Source organism: Echeneis naucrates, chromosome 5 (genome assembly GCF_900963305.1).
Source record: "Echeneis naucrates chromosome 5, fEcheNa1.1, whole genome shotgun sequence".
NCBI classification, from domain to species: Eukaryota; Metazoa; Chordata; class Actinopteri; order Carangiformes; family Echeneidae; genus Echeneis; species Echeneis naucrates.
This window is the reverse complement of record NC_042515.1, coordinates 725543-748097: the sequence shown is the minus strand read 5'-3', so window position 1 is coordinate 748097 and position 22555 is coordinate 725543. Positions and strand designations below refer to the sequence as shown.

At 47.4% G+C, this 22555-nt stretch overlaps 2 protein-coding genes across 3 annotated transcripts in view; one reads left to right on the top strand and one right to left on the bottom strand.

The window, feature by feature from the left end:
* chd6 (chromodomain helicase DNA binding protein 6) overlaps positions 1-13340 on the top strand; it is a 59861-nt gene extending 46521 nt beyond the window's left edge. For both annotated transcript variants that reach the window (XM_029501109.1, XM_029501108.1), the window contains exons 30-45: positions 24-102; positions 400-457; positions 1051-1423; positions 1540-1748; positions 2293-2390; positions 3175-4008; positions 4235-4489; positions 4842-5148; positions 5335-6762; positions 7091-7242; positions 7347-7607; positions 8292-8936; positions 9134-9373; positions 9466-9606; positions 9745-9849; positions 10290-13340. In XM_029501109.1, coding sequence (XP_029356969.1) covers positions 24-102; positions 400-457; positions 1051-1423; positions 1540-1748; positions 2293-2390; positions 3175-4008; positions 4235-4489; positions 4842-5148; positions 5335-6762; positions 7091-7242; positions 7347-7607; positions 8292-8936; positions 9134-9373; positions 9466-9606; positions 9745-9849; positions 10290-11519 — 6415 coding nt within the window. In that variant the 3' untranslated portion in view covers positions 11520-13340. The remainder of the gene's footprint in view (positions 1-23; positions 103-399; positions 458-1050; positions 1424-1539; positions 1749-2292; positions 2391-3174; positions 4009-4234; positions 4490-4841; positions 5149-5334; positions 6763-7090; positions 7243-7346; positions 7608-8291; positions 8937-9133; positions 9374-9465; positions 9607-9744; positions 9850-10289) is intronic.
* A 3945-nt stretch (positions 13341-17285) lies between these two features.
* The window catches only part of rspo4 (R-spondin 4), a 28823-nt gene continuing 23553 nt past the window's right edge, over positions 17286-22555 (bottom strand). Inside the window, exon 5 of the mRNA XM_029502983.1 lies at positions 17286-18248. Coding sequence (XP_029358843.1) covers positions 18136-18248 — 113 coding nt within the window. The 3' untranslated portion in view covers positions 17286-18135. The remainder of the gene's footprint in view (positions 18249-22555) is intronic.

Genomic DNA, 22555 nt, shown 5'->3' with positions numbered 1-22555 from the left:
GTTCGTTGTCTTTTTTTTATCAGCGTGTGCAAAACGGAGGAGGTGAAAGACGACAGCGAGAACAAAGCTGATGCCGGCGAGGATCGAGACGAGAGCAGCAAGGTGAAGAGGAAGGTCCCCGAGTTGCCACATTAGTATTTAAAGACACTTAATGTGTTAAAGACTCTGTCCCCTCACCTTCATTTACTTCAGTCTCTGGAGATGAAGAGACTCATTCTTGTATTTTTACATCATTAGATTTAAATATATGTCTATTCCAGATCATAATGTGATGTTGACTTAAGATACGGAGGGAGTGACCGGTCCGTCGTAAAATAAATAGAAATAATAAATCACTCGTGCCTCAGAGCTTCTGTAGTTTGTGTTGCTGTTTAATTTTCTTTTTTGTTTAATTGTCAGGGAGAGGAAACCTGCTCCAGCACAGACACGTCAGACAAACCGGACAGTACTGGCCCAGGTGAGACGCACGGCAGTAAACCTCCCGATGAAACAGACAGTCCCAGCCCATCTCCATGTTTCACTTTCATGATGATGTTTCTCTCAGCTGGACGACGTCTCTCTGTTTTCCACCTTCAGTGGATGAAGTATCAGGAGAAAATTATTTACTGAACAACTCGTTACTGAAGTGCTCTCTGGAGAACGAGACGGTGAACACACTCAGATCCATGTAAAAGCCTCTGCTGCCAAAGGAGGACCTTCACTTCTTAACTTCTAACACTTCTAATAATGATGATAATAATAATAATTATAAATAAATATGTATATGTATTGAATTTTTACATTCAACACATGCAGTTGGTTGGGACATTTATGGAAATCTGCAGTGTAAATTAGCATTTTCAGTGATGGGTAATTAAAACTTACAACCTCGGAGCATACAGGTAGAAGAGCTGCTTAGATTGATTTAGTTGTGGTGATTTCCAGCTCATGAATTCTCTTTTATCGTTGGAATCTCACTGATCCGGACGAAATGACACTTAAATTTTTCTGTCCCATCTAATTTTAATTGAGCTTGTTGACATCAGCTCAGAGTCATCTCTCTCCTCACAGACTCCCAGATGTCAGGTGACTTGTGCGGCCAGGATGGGACTTTGGTCACCACGACGACAGCGGGAACGGGGACGGGTGTAGCGGCTCTGCATGTGGTCCAGGCACGCCCCCTCTGGCCCACCGGCCCCGCCCTGACAGCACGTTTACGACGACTCATCACCGCCTACCAGCGGTTCACGCTGCGCCGCGAACCGCTGCTCAGACCCGACTTCATGCTTCATGACGGCCTCGTTGGCATGGGGATGGGAGGAACCGGCACCTCCCACAGTCATCACGCCGGCGGGCCGCTGGCGTGGCAGCTGGGCGAAGAGCTTAGGAGATGTCCGGTGGTCGCCACAGAGCCGGATCCCCTTTTTCTGGAGTGGCAGAGAAGGTAAACATGTTAGCAGCGTCAGCTGAGTTTAAAATCAGGAAGAATCTCGGAAGCTGCAAACATCTGAGTTTATATTTCAGCAGATTCTAGTTGTCACCTCCCGCGTTGTTTCTCAGGTGGACTCGTCGAGAGCAGGCAGACTTCTACCGCACTGTGTCGTCCTTTGGCGTGGTGTACGACCCCGAGAGGAAAACCTTCGACTGGTCCCAGTTCAGAGCGCTGGCTCGACTGGAGAGGAAGACCGATGAGAGTTTGGAGAGATATTTCAACTCCTTCGTCAACATGTGCAGGACGGCCTGCAAGCTGCCTCCAAGGAAGGAAGAAGGTATCGGTCCATGAGACACGAGAGCTGGTCCTGAATCTGGACTGGATTTATCACCTGGAGAGACAGAGCTGATTGAATTCACCCTCATGAAGCGGTTTAAATGTTTCTCAGAGCAGCTGCTTTTATTTTACAGACACTGTCGCCTGGTTTTATTACAGAAAAACAAATTTAACAGTTAAAACCGTAAAGTCCAGCCCTGCATCCTTTACTAATGGCTGTTGTCGTGGAGGTGTCCTGATGCGCCTCCTCATCATTCAGACTTCAGTACATTAACATTAAAGTTCTCCCTGACGTGTCATTAACTCATTCAGTTCTTCTGATTTGATTCATATTTAGTTAAACTGCCTGATGTTCATCTACTTTGCTTCCTGATTGAAAAGCCTGGATCAGGCCTTAAGCTCCGCTTACTTGAAATGTGGGATGAATTACAAACTCATCCCATAAACACCTAAACTGACTCTTGTCGTCCTGCTTTTATCTCTCACAGACTCAGTGGTAATGCTGATGTCCCCCCCCCCCCCCCCCTCCATTGTTGTCTTCCCAGGTCTGGTGGATCCCGCCGTGCTGGTGGAGCCCCTGACGGAGGAGCGAGCCGCCCGGACTCTGTACCGCATCGAGCTGCTGCGCAAGATCAGAGAGCAGGTGAGCTCTTTGAAGGATGAAAGCTTCATCACGACGCTCGTTTTCGCTGCTGCGACTCAAAATCAGAGACCTGACTTCAAAGTTTCCCTCCCAAAGCACAGTGTGGAGCTGTGTGCGCTCTCGTGGCTGCTCAAATGAAATTCATCTGTATTGAATTTTCTTCTGCATTTGATCGATGAGGCTCATTGTCATGAATCAAAGAGGAGAAACAAATGTTTAAAAATCATCAGGTGATTTTTGTTGCTTTGTGTAAACAGGCAGTGCTGCTGACTTCATACGTCTCACTTTCACCACCATGTAAATGACTTCAGGCTAAAGCACTCAACATTTAGTCCGTAACCAGCCGACTGGATTTAGTAACATTTTCCCATAGACTTCAATAGAATCTGACTTATTTTTACAGTGGCGTCACCCCCTGATGGTCATTAAATAGGATGAAGTTTGTAAGAGCCTTGAGGATTGACTTGACTTTAAACAGACCCAGAACCAGGTCCAGGTTTATGGGCAGGATGCAGAAGAATAAACACACAACAGTCGGCAGCATTGTGTTCTAAATAAAGACAATTGTGTTCGTTCATATCAGAGCTGACAGACTTGTTATTATCTGCAGCTCTGTATAAATTACTGTCATATACTGAACGCGGCTCATATAATCTCAGCTTTTTTTGTTTTGACGGTGAAACTGCAGTTAATTGTCTTTAATGAAATTTTCGTTTCACTTGTAAACACTTAAGTTTTTGTGGCAAATGTTTGTCCCTCTTCTGTTTCCTCTTCCCTCCTCCAGGTTCTCCGTCATCCGTTACTCTCGGCCCGCCTCCAGCTGTGCCGCCCCTCCCTCTACCTCCCGGTCTGGTGGGAGACCGGCAAACACGACCGCGACCTCCTGATCGGGGCGGCGCGCCACGGCTTGAGCCGCACCGACTTCTACATCCTCAACGACCCGCAGCTGACCTTCCTGGAGGCTCACAGGAACTACGTCAGGGGGCAGCCGTCTCACATCCATCCTCAGAGCCACCACCACCCTCACCACCCGGGCTTGGCGACTCATCCTGGCATCTCGTCTTCTTCGTCTTCCTCGTCTCACCCTCAGCTTCCTCATCCTCACTGCTGTCTGTACGATTCGGGACTCGGTCATCACTCCCCCCAGCCTCCTGAGTACCCCCACCAGTCCTCCCATCACCACCAGCATCATCACCAGCATCACACTGTGCCGCCATCAGCTCCTTCTCCTTCCTCCTCCTCCTCCTCCTCCTCTCACCCCCACCTCCACCCTCCGCCGCTGGATGCCCACGACTCGGCCTCACCCAGCCTAGGAATAGTGCCCGGGTCTCGGGGAGATTTCCTCGACTGTCCTCCTCTGGATGAGACTTTGGAGCTGAGCTCTCTGCAGCACGACGCCATGTCTGCAGAGGCTTTACATGGTGGGAAGGGTTCCAAAGACGCCCTCAACGGTTTCCCCTTCAACTCGGCCGCAGGAGGTCAAAGCATGCTCAACTCATACGGCGTCGGGGGAACCGACCTGGATTCAAAACTGAGGAGTGACGTGCTTGTTGGCGAGCAGGGCTCATCAGAGGAAACCGGACTGATGGCGCCTTCAGTGGAGCTGGACCAGTTACAGGTTTGCTAAATCAGATGATATCACGTCCTGGAATTCTTTTTAATGATGTTTTTTGGTTTTTTTTCCAAAAACAGCATGAAAATTAAAAATGAAGAAGCGGCTTCATCCAGTTTTTAAAAATAATCAGATCCATTTTTGTCAGTTTAATTATCAGATTATCCTCAGAGTTCATAACAGTGTCACCTTTCTGTTCGTGTGTGTCATCGTCTTTGGCTCGTCCCTGCAGGCTCCCTGGGACGGCACAGACCACTCCAGTCCTGCGCACCACATGTTCAACGAGTCTGATCCGATCCTGGGTCCCTCTGCTCTGGAGCCGGGCTTCCTGGAGGAGGAGGACGAGGAGGCTCAGGGGGGAGACCGAGGAGGGGAGGAAGGTGGAACTCTGGAGGAGTGTTTGGGCCTCCCGCCCTCGTCCTCGCCATCCCACCCGTCCGCAGGAGACCCCGTGGAGCCGCTGTCTTCCAGTTACATGCTCTTTAAGGTGGGTTTTTATCGCCCGGCTGGTGGCAGCTTGCATGAGGAGATTTCAGAGGTGTTTAGGAATGTTCCTGAGTCATCACAGCCCCGAGGTGACAGTAATTTTAAGTCGTTTGCATCATAATGTTTTCAAGGAACAGACAAGAAGGCTGAAAGAACTGTGAAATTCCTGATTTCAGTTTTGAATTAAAAGGGAAATAAAGCATGTTGCGTCGTCTTCACAACATCATTATATCACTATGATGTGACGGCGCTAAAAATGGCTCCACCATGATTTTGAATTACGGCTCAGCGCTCTGGCAGAACGCCTCTTCAGCAAGTAAATCTGAGTCTGACATTTTGCTTTACGTGTGCAGGACATCGGCGTCAGCGAAGAGCCCAGCGCCGATCAAACCGACCTGTCTGCGAGCCCCCCTCCGCCCTACGTCCCCCCTCCTCCACTCTCTCTGTCTGACATCACTGCCCATGAGCCCCAAGATAGGCTGGACCACTCCGATGTTGGCGAGAGCCTGACCAATCCTGTGGAAGAGGGAGAAGAGCGGGAAGCGGCCGCAGGGTTTGAGTTTGACGACAAGGAAGAAGACGACGTGGAGGATTTGTCGAGAGCGGCGGTGGAGCAGAACATGGAGAAACAAAGAGATCAGAAACTGGATAGAGAGCGAGGTGTGTTTGAGAGGGTTAAGTTCTTTCTTGGTTGATCTATTGATAACTGAAACCCTGAGTCCTGTCTCACAGGCTGAGCCCACATACTGCAGCAGACCCAGCGACACTAATAAATCCTTAATGATGTTATAATAGAATAAACTCTCTAGCGTTAAACTTTAACACCTTGGTGTTTTACACTCACAGGCGCTGACCAGAGTTTGGGAGACCTGAATCTACACATGGACCAGATTGACGGATTAGAGCCGGAGCCGGGTCTGGAGGAGCAGGACGAGAGGATGGAGGTCTCGAACCAGCTGTCTCAAGACCATCAGGAGAGCTTTGAAGGGACAGAAGATAAATCTGATGTGCATCCTTACCTGGGGAAGCTGCATCAGTGTCCTGAGTCTATAGAAGAACCCGGGGAAGAGGTGGACGGGTTGATTCTGTACCAGACGGTCGAGGAGGACACGATGGAGAGTTCTATGGAATCTGGAGCCCTGATGGGAAACTCGTCCGGAGAGTTCCTGCGAGTGCCGGAAACTGTGGGAATCTCCAGGGAGAAGGGTTCGATGGATCATGAGGAGCTTTCAGATCAAGTTGATGAGATCTCAGAGGGGCAGATGGATCACGTGGCGCTCATGGAGGTTCCAGCGGTTCAAACCTGTGATGAGTTGAAACAGACCGATGCCAAAGCCAGCGAGATGGAGCTGGGCTGCATTTACTCTGATTGTACGAAACCCTCCAACGCCTCGGCTTCCCTGCCGTCTCCTACAGTGGAGTCGAGGTCTGAGGAGACACCTGTGATGAAAGATGGAGTCAAAACTGAAGTCTCCATGGATCAGGAAAACTACGACGGTACGCCTGAAGACTGTAACAAAGACAATCTGCTCGATCGAAACGAAAACAGCGCTGACACAAAATTGCACACTCTTAAATTTTCTCCTTTACCGGACGACAGTAGCGAGAAGAAACCGGCACAACTGGAGTTGCCAATCAAGGTTGAGGAGACAAAGACTGAGATCGTTGAGGACGTGTTGCCCATCTACCCCAACAGCTCCGAAGTCAAACACACAAAATTTATCGTTTACCCCATGAAATCTGAGGACTTGGTGACCAAACCTGAGCAGTTGGACTATCCAGTCAAACGGGAACTGCTGGATACCAAACCTGAAGATCTAAGCACTTCCATGAAGCCTGAGAGCTTAGACAGTAAACCCGAGGTGCTCCAGTTCGCAGCCTTCTCCGACGGCGTAGAAATCAAACATGAGGCCAAACCGATATCACTCGGGTTTGCTGCTTATCCAGACGGCGTGAAGCTGAAGAGCGAGACCAAGCCGGAAGATTTAAGGTTCACAGCTTTTCCCGACACGTCCGCCATCAAGCCGGAAGCCAAGCCGGAGAGTCTGGAGTTCGCAGCCTACCCGGACAGCTCTGAGATCAAACCCGAGGCCAAGCCGGAGGACCTGGAGTTCAGCGCTCTGCCTGAGGTCAAAGCTGAGATGAAACAGGGGCTGCTGGAGGCCGACAGCACAGTCCTGACCCCGAAACTAGAGCAGGCAGACGGGCTGGTGGACACGTCCGACGGCCTGGTGGTGAAGGGCCAAGTGAAGGAGGAGAGGCCGAGTACACCAGGTAGGACTCAGGTTAATGACAAACAAAAAGACTAACCATCAAATCTCTCATTGATCCGTAAAATAACACATATATCAATCAAGAAAGTGCCAGATGAGTTATCAGGGACCAAACATCGGAGGAAAGTGCACATTTGATGATTTGATTTATATTCAACAAATGACTTAAAACAGTAAAATTTTCTCAATCTATTTTCCATCAACCTGACCAGTTTTCAGTGTAGAGTGGAGCTGATGTCTGCGGGGATGAAATGAAATACATCTGTGAGAAATGAAGTTTCTGAAGGAGAGGTTTAACAGCTCAAACCTGTCCTCTGCCTCCATTATAGTCCCGGTGGCAGAAGGTTACGCAGGAAGCCCCAGGTTTGCCGCTCCCGTTTCCATGTGTGAGATTCCCGACAGTCTCCATGACAGCAGGGAGCCGACCATCGCTCAGCTCCTGCAGGAGAAAGCCCTTTACTCCTTCTCTGAATGGCCCAAGGTACCGTGTCGTGTCCTTAATTAACCACACCAGCTTCGTCCTTTTGATGTCTGTGTGTAATGAGCTCAGTTCTTTGTTGATGGAACCCCCCCCTCTCTCTGTAGGATCGGGTGATCATCAACCGCCTGGACAGCATCTGTCACGCCATCCTGAAGGGGAAGTGGCCTTGGCCGAGCGAGCAGCACGACTCGCCCAGTTCGCTGACTGCTAACTCCTGCCTGGCTAACAGTTTAGCTCAGCACCACCACCGGGCAGGATTCCTCCCCACCACGGCCGCCAGCTCCGTCCCGGGCCAAACCAGAGTCCAGCAGGCAAACCCCGGACTGGGCTTCCCCATCCCGCCCCCCCTCACAAGACTACCTAAGGTGAGAACCTGCGACCTGAGGAAGGACTTCCCTCTGTGGTGCATATCGATGTATCATCCGTCCTCATTTATCCGTCTCATGCCATGGCTCATACAAGTGGTGTCCAGCTCAAATGGCTAATCATGTTAATAACGTCTTGGTGACGAATAAACTCTCAAGGCGTCAAAGAGTCAGCGTTTTCACTGTAACCTGCTAATGTTGCTAATGCACCAGTGTGAGGCTAAAAGAGCTAAACGTTAGCTAACCTAGATAATCTGAATGATTTAATATGACCTCAAGCAAACCAAACAAGCTAATATTACACAAATACGTTAACCTTAGCCTGAACAGGTTAACAATGTCTAAAACTTCACACTGATTCTAAAACATTTTATTTATTCTCTCCTCATTATAGAAGAGACAGAATCATGAGTTTTATTTAACTATTAAGTGTTGGAGGGCCAAGCTATAAACCAGGGAGCAGAGGGGTCATTGGAGAAGTAACAAACTTTATCCCCCAGGTGAAGACGCGTCAGAACGAAGAGGTCATGACCCTTTTTAATGTGTTGAGGTGTTCATGGTTTTGCCCAGGTCTGGTTGACAGCCGCCACTGTGTTGTGTCTCAGTCCATATGTATGTTTAACAAAGCCATCATCTCTCTCCCATCCTTGTCTCACCCCTCACCCACCCTGTCCACCCTGACAGTACATGCCGCGGGGCGGTGCATGCGGGCGCGGAGCCTGGCGCCTCACCTCCTTGCCTCTCTTACAGGAGAGGCTCGTGGCTCCTCCCTTCCTCCCAGAGCTCAAACGCACAGGAGGTCGGAGGTCGTTCGACTACGAAGCTGCTGCTGCTGCTGCGGCAGCCGCCAAAGTTTTAGCTGGAAAATCGGCATCGCCATGCCACACTGCCACCACCACGAGCTCTAGTGGTGACAAGGGCCCGGTGGTGGCCCCGCCCTCCCACCGCACGGGATCCATGTTGATCAACGGCTGGCAAGAAACAGCCATCGATCTAACCAAGTCCTCTGCAGAAATAAGCACCACAAGTGGAGCGGCGGCAGGCGAAGCGGTGGTTGCACCGGGAATCGGCCACCACGGTGCTGGTCCTGGCGGCGGTCATAAGCTCCCGCCACCGCCCCCCATCACAGCTCCCTTACCTGGCTCTGTGGGCATCGACATGGCCGGGATACTGCAGGCCGGGCTCATCCATCCTGTAACAGGGCAGATAGTTAACGGGAGCCTGAGGGGAGATGACTCACTGAGGAGGAGGAGAGGGAGGAGGAGAAACGTGGAGGCTCTGTACTCTGAGTTCACCAAGAGCCGAGGACTTCACCTGCCTGAGACACAGGTGGGTAGAGGGAGGAGGCGCCTTCGCTCCAAGGCCAGTTTTTCATTTTGTATGTTCTTCAGTGTGAAAGAGAGAAGCTGCATGGACGGAAAAAACTCCTCAAGTTCAATACAAAACTTTGGATTTGGGAGGAAAGTCCTTTTTCCTGCTCACGACTTCTCATCCTTAAAACTGTGTGTGTGTCTGTCCTCCTGCAGGGCCGGGTGGAGGTGATCAGCCACTCCTCCGTCTCCTCCTCCACTTCCTCGCCCTCCCCGTCTCCATCAGAGCGACCCGCCGGGCCGCCCACGCCATCCTCCTCTTCGACTCCCACCCCCACCCAGACGCCCCCCCAGCCGGAGATCGTGGCCATTGACAGGGAGGCGGCGAGCAAAGGCCTGATCGAGTGGCTGAGGCAGAACCCGAGTTACAGCATGGACCTTCCTGCCTTCGCCCACGTGAGTCGGACAGCAGTCGGTCTCCGAGCTTCTCTGGCTTTTAGGTTTGTATCCTGGTTAATGACTCTTTTTCTCCTCCCAACCTCACGCAGTCTGGAGCCGGTCTGTTGCACGGCTTCGTGGAACGTCCCAAGCAGAGGAGACATCGCTGCAAAGACCCGACTAAGCTGGACATCAACTCTTTGACGGGGGAGGAGAGAGTTCCTGTCGTGCACCGAGGCACCGGACGCAGGGTAGAAAACACACACAGCACATTCACATCCGTATCGTTCTGACAGAATCTGTGTGTTGTCTTTTGCCGTTGTCCTCTAACCAAACAAAAGGAAGCAGGAGAGTTCAGTGAGTCATTGTGTCGGTTCTCCTCCTCGCAGCTTGGTGGCGCCATGGCTCCGGCCATAAAGGAGCTCTCCAGGTGGCTGGACGCCAACTCAGAGTATTTTGTAGCTCCAGACTGGGCTGATGTGGTGAAACACTCTGTGAGTATGAAACACTCCAACTTTGGCTTGTTTTGTATTATCAAATGGACAAAAGCATGAAATAAAATACACAAAATCGCTGTAAACGTTTATAAAATCAGGATATCAGGCACATCAACAGAAATAAGATATTAAAGAGACAAAAATAAATACGACACAAATCAAAGACACACGATTCTGCAGAACCAATTTTCTATCAACGGAAACTGTTCCCATTTATTTAAATCTTTATTCTCAAAGTATATCCTTTCAGAATAAAGTCATGTTTGAGGAATCCTCATCAGCAGCTTTCAAAATAAATCTTGACCTACAAATATTGAAATTCTTTTTGTTCCCCGTTGTTGAACCTCCCTCCAGGAGACTCGTGGGCTGAATTTTGTTTCTGTGTCGTTTTCTTGCCGTACTCTGTCGTGTCTGACTGTCGTGACTCTGACCTGCAGGGTTTTCTTCCTGAGGGGAAGTTCTCTCGGATCCTGACCGAACCCGTCAACAGAGACCCAGGCTCTCGGCGCCGTGGGCGTCGGCCTCGCAGCGAGATGCCCAAACCCCTGTTGTCGGTCTCTGATTCGTCCTCGCCGGGCCTCGGCCCCCCACTCTTCATGAATGGCGGTTTAATCGGCAGCGTGGACTCCATGGTGGCCATGCAGAACCTCCGTGGCGGTATTCCTGGAATTCCCATCTCTGGGATCATGGCGGCTGGATTCCCTCACGGTTTCCCTGCAGCCATCCAGGCAGGAGGAGCTGGGACGTCGGCAGAAGACGCCAAGAACGGGTTGAGTATGTTACCCATGATGCTTCACGGCATCCCACACCCACACGGGGCTGCGATCCCACAACACGCCTTGTTCAGCGTTGGCACAATGATGGCGCACACGCCGCCTCCGCCGCCACCTCCTCACCCGAGCTCCACCTCGTCAACCTCGTCTTCTTCCTCACTGTCGGCTCCGAAGGTCACCACCACAACCGCCCCCTCGACGTCCGAGGCCGTCAGCCCCTCGTCGACGACGCCTGCTGAGAAAGACGCCGCCACACCTTCCGCTGCTGGTGGTGAAGAGGAGAGCCGGGAGGAGAAAGGAGCCACGGAATCCAACAAAAGGCCTGGAGGGGTGGAGGCGGCGGCCATCATCACCTCCACCAGCAGGGCACATCTCAGCTCTGCCCACCTCGGAGCCAGCGCCGGCAGCCATCTTACCTTCAATCCCTTCCTGATCCCGGGCATGTCCCACGGCCTGCTGTACCCGCACATGTTCTTGCCGCATGGCGGCATCATGGCACTGCCCGCCATGCCGCCCGGAGCGTTGGACGGTTCCCCGGGAAGCCCAAAGAGGAGGAGGAAGAGAGGGAGGGAGGAGGGCGAGCGAGACGAGGAGAAGGCGGCGGCGGGGGAAGCAGAGGAGAGGGAAAGTACAGTTAAGGCCGGCGCGACCCCCCACCCGGCCTCCTCCTCATCTCCCTCCGCCCCCTCTACCTCGGCCCCGGAGCCCCCAGGTCCACCCCCAACCGAAGAGCCCCAGACTGGGCAGGGAGGGGGGCCCTCAGAGCCCCAAGAACCAGACTCCCATCAGCACCCTGAGGGAGCAGCCGCCGAGGAGACGGGAGGAGACACCACGGAGGAGGAGGAGAAGCAGGAAACTGAGGAGCAGAGACAGGCGGAGGGACAGGAGGCGTAGAGGGCGGAGACAGACGGCGCCCTTTTTGTCCTCCGTCTCTTCTGTTGCTCTTTTTCTCTGCTGAGCAACATGTAAAGTTTGTGCTGTGTCTGTCAGTCAATGTCCATGTAAAGACTTTTATTATGACGATGACTTATAATAACAATGACGATTATATTCAACTTGGTCATGTTTATATACCAAGACCCCCCCACCACCACCAACCCCCCCTCCACTCCCTCCTTGTATACAAACTAGTGTAAGAGATGATCTTCTGTGTATTATCCCCCTTTCATTCTGCATCGAGTCGGGAGGGACACACACACACACACACTGCAGACAGGAAGCAGCTTTGTCGGTAACATCGAGCTCAGAATGATCCCCGATGGTCTGTTTTTGTCGAGGACACCTGTTACTTTTAGAAGTTTCTTTTCTTTTTGTTATTTTTGTGCAATGTTCAAAAATCTGCAGCTTAGATGAATCTGGAAGAGCCTGAACCAGCATTCCCGGATGTCCACGACACTAAACCTTTTCCGCTGACGCTGAGGGAAACAGATGGACAAACTACAGTGGTGGCCTCAGTGAGAACAAACAGTTTTCATTGTTCTTTCCCTCTAAAATAATGATGGTGGCTGTCGATGAGTCCGTGGTTCCCAACATTTACCACCTCATTTCCTACTAAATCTTAATGTGACCGCCGGATCGCCGAAAACTCAACAATCAGGACGGTTGTTTGACGGAGAGAAGATGAATCAGCGGCTCTTCTGGCTTTTTTAACCCTTTAAATCTGCCTCCCCCCCATTTCAAATTATTTTATTGTTACTTTTAAAACATTTAAAAGCCTTAACTGTTTTTATTTTTTACGATGATGGTTGGGAACCACTGGACTAGTAGGCCAAATCAAAGTCACGATAAAAGTGACGTTAAATCCACGACATGATGCTGTATCTTAATTTGAAGGTACAGCATCGCCATCTGCCCGTCCTGAACACTGTAGAGTGTCATTCAGATATTTTATTTTGGCTGAGATGATCAATGCCATCCCATTGCTGCTATAATCTCTTTTAAAGAGGAACTTTGGAGGTAAAACAAACAAACTAAGAAAATCAAAAAACAGGAAATGTTGAGTGAAGCTCACTTCATTTCATTTCATGAGATTAATTCCTTTTGGATCATGTTGAGATTTTAAAATCAGACACAGAGTCACTTTGACAGGATGTCCCTGAAGAGTTTAGGTCGAATCAGAAGACAGGAAGTAGCTCAGTGAGGCCACCAGGGGGCGACAGGAGGCAGAATTGATTGTATGCTGGAGTGGAAAGACGGCAGGAGACAATATTATAGTCTCATTTTTAATTATTGTGATGAGAACGAAGCCCTAATCTTACTCCTGACGAGAAGGTGGCTGTCAACAGTTTCAATCATGACCTGCATCATCGCGTTTTGTTTGTCTGACCCGTCGTCCTCTCACTGCTCCTCAGTGTCGGATCTGTCCAGCGACAGGAAAAAGTCTGTTATTTCGTTTTTTTATGCGGCGTGAAGAACAGATGAGACAGGAAGAGGAGAGATGAGTGGTGTGAATCACTGAGTCTGCTTTCTTTCCCCTCTGATCAGTTCATACTAAGAGTTTCTAAATATGTAAATCTATGGCTGTATATTGCTGTTTTTTATGCACCATTTATTTCTTTTGCCTTTTTTTTTTTTTTTTGTTGTTGTTGTTTCTCCCGTGGGAAAAAAAAAATACTTGACATATGTGAGGGGGATTTTTCATCGAGGTTAGTCCCAGTGTTTTCTGTATCAGACAGACTGTACTGTACATTAAATGGATGCAAGTCGCTGGTTCTATTCAGTCTTTTCACAACAGGGTCTGTATTTTGGGGGAATATGTCAAATGTTTCTGTTCATGACGTTGGTCTTCACTTCTTCGGTTGTCCACATGAAAACATTATTTTTGCACAAAGTCTTTTTTGTGAATGTTAGCCTGTTTCTGTACTGTCTTCGCTTTCTTTTGTGTGCGAGAGAGAGAGTGTGTGTGTGTGTGTGTGTGTGTGTGTGTGTGTGCGTGTGCGTGTGCGTGTGTGTGTGTGTGTGTGTGTGTGTGTGTGTGTAATGAGAGAGATGGTGCGTGTGTCTCGTGCTTGCCTGTGCACACGTTTTGTTGTGGACTTGTGTTTCTATTTCAGTCTCGTTCTTACAGGTCATATTTCTTGTTGGGGAAAAAAACATAGTTGTTGCCTTGTCACAGGTTTGTGGCTACCTATAATTTATTATTCTTTTTCTTTTTCTTTGCCAAACTTTCACCAAATATGACATTCTTTCTCTCCTAGTCTCATTACGTATTATTCAAAGTTAAATGCCTTATTTAGTGAGTATTTTTTGTATAGATGTTCTGTTACATCTCCATATTGGGACATGTTCTGGTGTTTGTTCTGTTTGTCCTTTTCTTGTTGTGTACTCGGCCTTGGTGATGTTCAGTAATGCAGAGAAGGTACCGCTGTCCAAATCACTGCGTTAACCCCCGAAAGGCCAATCAGGCGTCCCTCAAAGCACAAACAGAGTCAACCAAAAGTGACTGTTTTCTTACCAGTGCCTCGAAAATGACTTTAAATACTTTCTCTTTTTGTGGGCTTCGTTATGTTGAGATCACGCCGTCCGCAGCGACGCCATCATCGGGCCGTCAGCAGATGATGACGCCTTGTTTGTTGAAAGGAACCTTTTTTTTTTTTTGGTAGAAACTCAGAAAACTCCCACAAAATATCAATCGGCACAAAGAGCAAGAACGACCTGCAGCTCCTCAGAAATCTTCTAGGTGGATCTGACCTCTGGAGTGTGTCCTGATTGGTCCAGTCTGTCTGTCACTCAGAGGAGGGACAGCTGCTGGAAAGTCAAGTCTTTCATTTTCTTTTTCTGCAACAACACAATCTGCTTCCTGTTTACACCGTGTTGTGTGTGTGATGGTGTCGATTTAAAGACCGTGTGGTCTCAGCTGGTTTGGGCTGAACAGAGGAGGCAGCACGTTGTGTCCAACTTCAGTAAGTCCAAAGTCTGCTCTGAGAACTCTGCTGGAGTTCCCAAAGTCGAAATGTTCGACTCGCAGGTCTGCAGGAGGTTCGTGCTCTTTTCGCTCTGAAATCTGAGAAAGAAACGTCCCGTTCCCTGACGTTTGGCCTTCAGTTGGACGGTGATGATCACACGTGTGCTCCAGTATTTGATTGTTCTTGTGTGTTTGTTGAGATGAAGATAAAAAAAGGTCTCAGTAAATGAGAGAGGCTGAATAATCTGTAAACACACACGTCAGGACGTTTCCTGTTTGTGGCCCGTCCTCGTGTGAAAGCTGGAAACGAGCCCCCGTAGTGCAGCACGTGGCGGCGGTTGTTTTTGTTTCCGTACCTGCTCCTCCGAAGGGTCACCTCAACGTTTCATCTCTCCATTCATGTATTTATTGCTCACTTCCTGTCTCGTGACTGACTGATGGCTGGTTTCGCTGAACGTCTCCTAAAAGACTGAAGTTGTTTGTTCAGGTGGAGGTTAAACTTTTTCTCTGCTGCATTCATCACCTGCTCATCAGAAGAATTTTCTCACCGTAGCTGATACTCCGCTGTGGGATTATCGGGCTGAAACTATTTGAAACCGTAACAGGTGCTTCAAATAATAAAACCTCTGAAAGAGTCTGGAGCAGCCGTGGCGGTTAATCTGCCCGGCGACGACAGCTCCCGTTGAGCCATCCTGAAGGAGAAAGTCTGAATTTACTGTCGTTTTCTTTGAATTTATTCTTCTGCTTTTATCAGAAGCACTGGAATCAAATATTTGAAACAGGCCGAAAGAAATTGACTTGATAAATCAAGATTTTGACCCGTGGTATTTTCATAAGCTCTTCCCGGCCTCATTAGGAGCCGACGAGTCAGTGGTGAAGTTCTCAGATGAATTCTGTTTGGGTTTGATGGTTCTGATCCAAAGTCCTTTTTAACGAGGCGTCACTTGAAGTTATAAGTTCTAAAAATCCAGGGAATCATGCAGAAATGAGAAGTCCTCTTATTTGTCCGTTCGCTGGTTTCGCAGAACCTCAGATAGTATTTTGGTGGAATCAGAATCAGGCCTCTCAGATATTTTCCCGTCACTTTGTAATATTTTATTCTGTTTATTAAAGGTCCATATTTTCACTTCTCTGGCCTTTTATTGTGAAGAAGACACATTTGTGGTTTAAAGAACCAAAAACAGTCCTCACTGGAGCTCAGCCAATCAGAAGGGAGGATGTGATCCTCTTCTCTGATTGGCTGACAGTTTTCTGGGTGATCTAATGAAGATATAGGTTCCTGTCGGCACTCAGGCCTGGGAGGGGCGTGGCTGAGGGCGGTGACTGCTTCGTTATGACATCACAAAGTCCCCAATGTGCAGCTGGTTTTAAGGTTCAGTTTCTGACCTGATTCAGATCCAAAGACCACCAAGACCCAGAAAATTTGGCCTTCTGTGAGAGCGCGGTGAAGATGAAAAGCAGCGGAGCCCCAAAACGTCACACAAAGATAAACCCGATTAATCCAAATGAAAGAAAAAGTGAAACTGGTGGCCGGGTTCAGGTTTGAACAGCCAATCAGGGACCACATGATAGAAGTCCGACTTCTCTGAGCCGAACGCAGCGTGACTCAGACAGACGATAAACCTGCTCATTCCTGATAAGTCGTGTGGTGGGTTTTATCCTCCCTCCTTTCTGTTTTTCTGATTTGTAACTATAGCTCTCTGTATTCCCATGTGGACCAATCTCATGAGTCAAAACATGGTATGTGTGATCTTTTATTGTGCAATAAAAGATGACTTTCAACTTTCTCTTGCTCACGTTGGATAATTCGTGACCTCTGCAGGCTGAATTCTTCTTTCTGCGTCAGTGTCTCAGGTTTGCAGTCGGTGATGAGCTCCGTTGTGGTGGTGTTGTGTTGTGATTTTATGTCTAAGAGCCAGAACACCAACATTGATGGTTTTAAGATCCTGATGGTGGATCCTGCAGGTCCAGACCTTTAACATCGTCCTTCAGACTGAAGGTCTAAAGCTGCGTATAGAGAATTTTATATGGTGGGAAAGCTCATTATTTCATTTCACTACGTCAAAGAACTTCATTTCAATTATAACATTTACATTTAATACTTGAAGTTCATTTGAGTCTGTCAAGTTTTCTAATATTACAGCAGTCAAATGTCTTTTAAACTTAATTGTTTAAATTGTAAAAGAAAATGTTATCAACTTTATCAAACTTAATTTCCAAAAATAAATCAAACTCAAAATCGGTTTGTAAGCAGGAAATCAAACGTGAAGTGAAAGTTGGAGCAGATTCAGTTTTAACTGCTGCTGACATTTAAATTTTGACTTCTGACTGAAATATCACAAAAGCTTTGGCCAAAATCAAATATAGTTTGACATTGGTGTGTATATAAAATGTTTTTGTACCTGTTTTTATTTCAAGAGTATTTCCTGTATGAATTCAGTACAGATCATATGATATAAAGAAATGAAGTATATTTAATATACATTCACATTTAGCAGGATATTAATGAAACAGCTCTTTAAATGTTAATATTTAATAAGACTGAGAAACAAAACAGGAGTCATTTAATGTTTTAATTTGCTGTTAGGACGAAGACGTCACATATATGGCATTCAAGCTTTCTGAAGAAAGCAGCGCTGCAGGCAGTGAAACACAGAAACACACTGTTCCACCGCGGCAGCATCAATATATACATTTACTGAAACATACATTCATGTTGTGGAATAAAATTCCATTTCGTCAGAACTGGTGATAAATACGTCGCTGTCTACATTTGACAGAAGCAGTAAACAGACAGAATATCAACATCTTTAGTCTCCTCAGATTTTTAAACACAAGCAGGTAATGAAGCTGGCGAGTTATTGAGCGCAGCATGTGGTGAGGACTGTTGTCTCAGCTGTCGACTTCACACATACAGGCTTTTATACTGAAAAGCATGTTACAATGTGATGTAAAGGCACAATATGACAGGAAGCCATCTTGGAAAAGTGGAGCCAACTTTAATGAAATATTGCAGTCGTTGTATCGTCATCGATCCTCTGAATTAAACGACAGATCACCTGCTGGAGCTCCTACACCGTTATAGGCTGAACTGTTTAACCAATCAGATCTAAGACCAGAGACTTTATGAGAGTTTGGACAGTGTGAGTGTGAATCCGCCTAAAGGTCCAGATGGTCTAAGTGCAGACCTCCATGTGGTCTTTGATACTTAATCTGTATTAATACTGAACTTAGACCGGATTCAGAATCGAAGGCCTGTATTCAGAAACTGAGCCTGAAAACTTTTATGATGTCACTTTGTGAACTTGCCCCAAGCCCCGCCCACCTGGACCCAGTTTCCATCCTTCCAGGGTTTGGCCTGTTTTGGATCTGAAATCTACTTTATAGGATCACTCAGAAATCATTCCTTCCACCAATCAGAAGATTGGTCTGTTAGTGGAATCTAATGGATTGACCCTTCAAAATAAAAGACTGGAGCAGTTAAAATGAAATGATTCTGAATCCAGATTCCCAAACTGGGTCTTAATTTTTGATACTAAACAGGAAGCTGTGCAGAGAAACATGAAGTTTGGCCTGTGAGTCCCGTCTCGGTTTCTGGGCGTCTCCTCAGGCGCCGCCTGTTGTTGCGTTCGTTGAGTTTGTAGCCTCGGTGCTGCCAAGCAGCCGTAGTCGTTCCCGCCCTCTCTTCCTTCCAAGTCCTTTTTTATTCTGTCTTCTTTCTGACAGAGAACAGGATGAAAAACAGTGAGAACATTAAACTCTACAGAAGTTTTAGTTTCACTCAGCAGGTTAAAATCATCTGTTTTTGGTTACAGACTCATCTCCAGATAATCTCCCTTCAAACACTCTCCAGTTTCATTGACCTGACACGTCCAGTATTTTAATATTTCATATTGTTGTATGTTTTAATTGAAGTTTATGATGTAACTATTTTATTTTATTTTTTATTTCAGCAGTTTTTTTGTCACATTAATAGTTTCTCTTCTTGCTCTAACTAAAGAGGTCCAACTTTCCAGCTGCCCGAGTCCAGATGGGACATGTGGTCCTGCCAGTTCTGAGTCTACCCTGAGACCCCCCCGCCTCCGTCCCGCCCCCTCTTAGTTGCACATGCCCATAAAATCCTCGTCATCCTGATCAGATGCCTGAACCAGCTCAACTGGACTGAATCCGTCCAGATGTCTCACCTCCTGACCTTCTCTGAGTCCAGGAACAGGATCTTCTGTCCCTGATCTGGTTCTGCTGTTCGCTGCCTGAAGCTGGTAAATCAAAATCTTTGTTTTCTGGTTTAATGCCCTCCTGAAGTCAATGTGAAAATGTCCACACTCAGGGGATGGTTTAGGGGGCGTGGCTACTGTGTGATTGACAGACTGTACCGCGGCTCCTTTCAGGTTTCCAAAAACCACGAGGACTTCACCATAAACTGACCGTTCACAAACGATGATGTTTTGATGGTTCGAAAGGTCATAAAGTGCAAACACAACTAACACAACACAATTAACAATCACGGCCTCTCCCATGTGGATTTCTGCACCCAACTCCAACTCCATAAAACGGTCCTACAGATTTCCAGGACGGCGGGAACAGCTGCTCTGCACCTTCCTGCTCCGACCGCTCCGTTACGTTACGTTACCACGTTCACGTTGGAGCCCAAAGCCGACAAAAATGTGCAAAAGCAGCGAAAAGTTGATGAGCGCTTCTTCACGCTGAGTAAAACCCGCTCAGGTGTTTCTGACCCGAGATAATTACTATGAAAAAGTATGAGAGCTGATCTGATCCAGATCTTACAAGTGTCAGGAAAATATGCCGCCTGATGTATTGCTGCTTTGTGAGGGAATTTTTTGGCCACAAATAAGCCGAGACATGAAAAGCTTTTAAAGTCTCCTTAACACAGATCTGATGGGTTGTGACGGATCTGACACACAGAAACATCTGAGTTTATGTCTGTTTAAGAGCCAGAGCACATCAGGTCAGAACTTTACTGGGTCTGAAAGCGCTGAATAAATGTTTGGATATTTCACAATACGTCGTGACACATCAGGTAAAACTTATCCGTGTATTTCATATAACTAGAGCAGGTTCTGTCCGGGGTGGAAAATGTGGTTTTGATGTTCAGTGATGTTTCAGTGTTTTTGGCTTCAGTTTGAAAAGGGGAATCGTTTTCTGTAAAACGCAGCGCTGAGGCTGATTTAGAGGTTGGTTGGACATCAGAGAGTGAAAAAACAAATGCAAACCAAGAACATGGTAACTGTAATTACAGTCCAGAAAGGCGTCACCTGCCAAAGACTACTACACACTAAACACACAACATCGTTTCAGATTCCGCCTCTTCAATCCGCTTTATATCTGCGGTTTAGCCAAAAGCTTATAAAAACCAACCATTTTGAAAAATACATGATTCACTTATTTCATTTCTGATATCTTCATTATTAATCATCATCAAGCAGCTCTGAACTTTGGTGGCAGGCAGTTGGGGACTGATACACAAATCCTGCAGAGTAAACAACAAAATAAGTTAGAATTTCCTTCCAGATGTTTTCTGATCTGGTGCCGGCGCTGGCAGGACAACTTTGTTTGTCAGTGTCAAGTTTTCACTGTGTTCTGATTCTCCAGTGCGGCGGGTGAAGTTCAGTGACAGACGTCCAATCCTGCTGCTCATTTTGGGAAAAATGAAATTAGAGGTCAAATTTATTTTGATGAAACTAAGCTTGAGTTATTTAAAATTTTTATCACATCGTAAAACGAGTCGAGGTCACTGAGTTCAGCTGAAAACTGATTTTATTTCGTGGCTCTCAGCTGCAGTTTCAAAACAATCACACATTTTCTGTTGTGCTCAAATCGGCACTTTCCTCTATAATTGTAAATGTCTGAAGAGTATTATCTTAAAATCGCTCATTAACACAAATAAAACATAACACTGTTTGGTTTCATGAAAATATTGTGACATCCGTTTTTTGTGAAAAATTGTGGTCATTGTTAACACCATCAAACCGAGCGTGCTGCCGGCGGTTGGAGAAATTCCACCCTAACCCAGCAGCTTCTGTGGACCATCGCGGTCTGTGAATCAGCTGGGCTGCCGGATATCAAAGATTCTCAGTGCTTCCTGTCAGGACACTTTCTGGACCGTCTATGGTTAAAATAAGCAGAAAGTCCAGGTGGACAAGAGGAATCTTCGGTGTCAGAGTTAGAACATTGAATTCGGACTGGGCTGAACATAAAACACACACTTTTCTCTTTTGACTGAATAATCATCTCCCTTAAGAAGTTTTATTGTGCAGTAATGTTTCCATTTCCTGAGACGCAACAGGACTTGAAGTGGGCCGACGGTGTCGCCGACACCCGCCTGGCTCCATCTTCCTACTTTCACTCCATCTTGAGAAATTCCACAGTTGGCTAAAAAAAGAACGAACGCAGCTCTAAAAGTAACAAGAGTTATGGCTTCTTTCTGTCCTCTGGCTTTCCCTCAGTCTCCAACGGAGCTCCATTTGAAACACGTGGAGAGGCGTGAAAACCATTCCACCAGATGAAGAAACTACAGATGGGTTCGGGTTACTGTCACATTCATGCATTTGGGCAACGCGGAGGGTCAATCACAGGCGTTTTGTGGAGGACAACAACGCTGCAGTTTTGACTTTCTGCCCACAAACCGAAGCAAAAGGCAGCGTGAGGCCGACATTTTGTTGTTTATCTGTCGTGTCAGACGCCGCCGTGATGAAGAGGAGGCTCAGCTCTGTGATTACATCAGACTGTCTCCTCTTCCCTGCAGTGCCACACACCATAGTGCCCCCCCACCTCATCTGCCCTTCATTAGTAATAAGAAATTGGCCTCCTTAAATCCCTTCTTGTCTCCTCTCAGCCTCGCCCTTAAATCAATCCTTTCGTGCTCTCCACCTCCTCCTCCTCTGCCCCCGCCCCCTCGCCGTCCCTCCATCACGGTGATCTGTCCCTCATTAGTAATGCTGTCACACTGACTGTCCTTCTGGACGCTGAGTGGGGATTAAGACAAGCTGTCCTCAGATGGCTCTGCACTTTCTCTCTTTGTGTATATTTGCATATACGGACAGCCATCAGCTTGGTGTTGTGTGTCTGATGAACGAGCTGCATGCTAAGCCTGTAAACGCTGACACTGATTGACCTCTGTGACCTCCAGAGAGCCGCTAACATCAACCAGAAAGACCACAACCAGGACTCAGGTAAACACCAAACCAGGTGAGACGACGAGATAACACTGAAGAAGCATTGACATTCTTCCTTCTCATTTTTAAAAATGGCTGCTGGAAAAAAAAACTCAGCAAACCAAAAACCAAGGAAGTCCAGGAGCCCCCCCCGCCAGTAAGAATATTATTTTATTATTGTATTATTTTCTGGGGGAAAGTTTTCTGGGAGTCGACCAACACCAGTAAAATCAAAAGGCAGCACTGTTCTTTGAATTTATTTTCAGGATTTCTGTTCAAGGCTCAAAAAATGTTCAGAGTTGAATCAGTTCATCATGAAAAAGTTCCGTTTTCATATCAGCTGAACAAAAATCTGCTGCTCTGCGTCACATTCAGGACTTTTACAGATGAGAAGTCCAAAGTATAATAATCTGAATGTCGAAGCATCTGTTGACTTTTTAAAGCTCCTGTCAGACGTTCTGTGGCTGAGCAGGGCAGCACATACACATCATCAATACCTGGTAACGCACAGACACACACAGACACACACAGCGAGCCTCGTGGGTATTTGCTGGCGTGTCATGAGAGCGAACCGTCCCTCGGCCATCTTAACTGAATCAAGCGCCGCGCTGGAAAACTTCCCTGCTCATCACATAACAACCTAACCACAAGCAGACAACACACACACACACACACAAAAACACGCAAATATTGCCCCTGTGGTTATTTTATTGAATTCCGTTTGTGTTCTGGGACCGTGACACAAAAAAAAAAAAAAAAATCGACCACATCACAAACGCTGCAGCAGATTGGCTCTGACTGCGGCGTCCCGTCCGGACCGTCAGCTGAAAACGTTAGCGACACTCGGCGCCTCA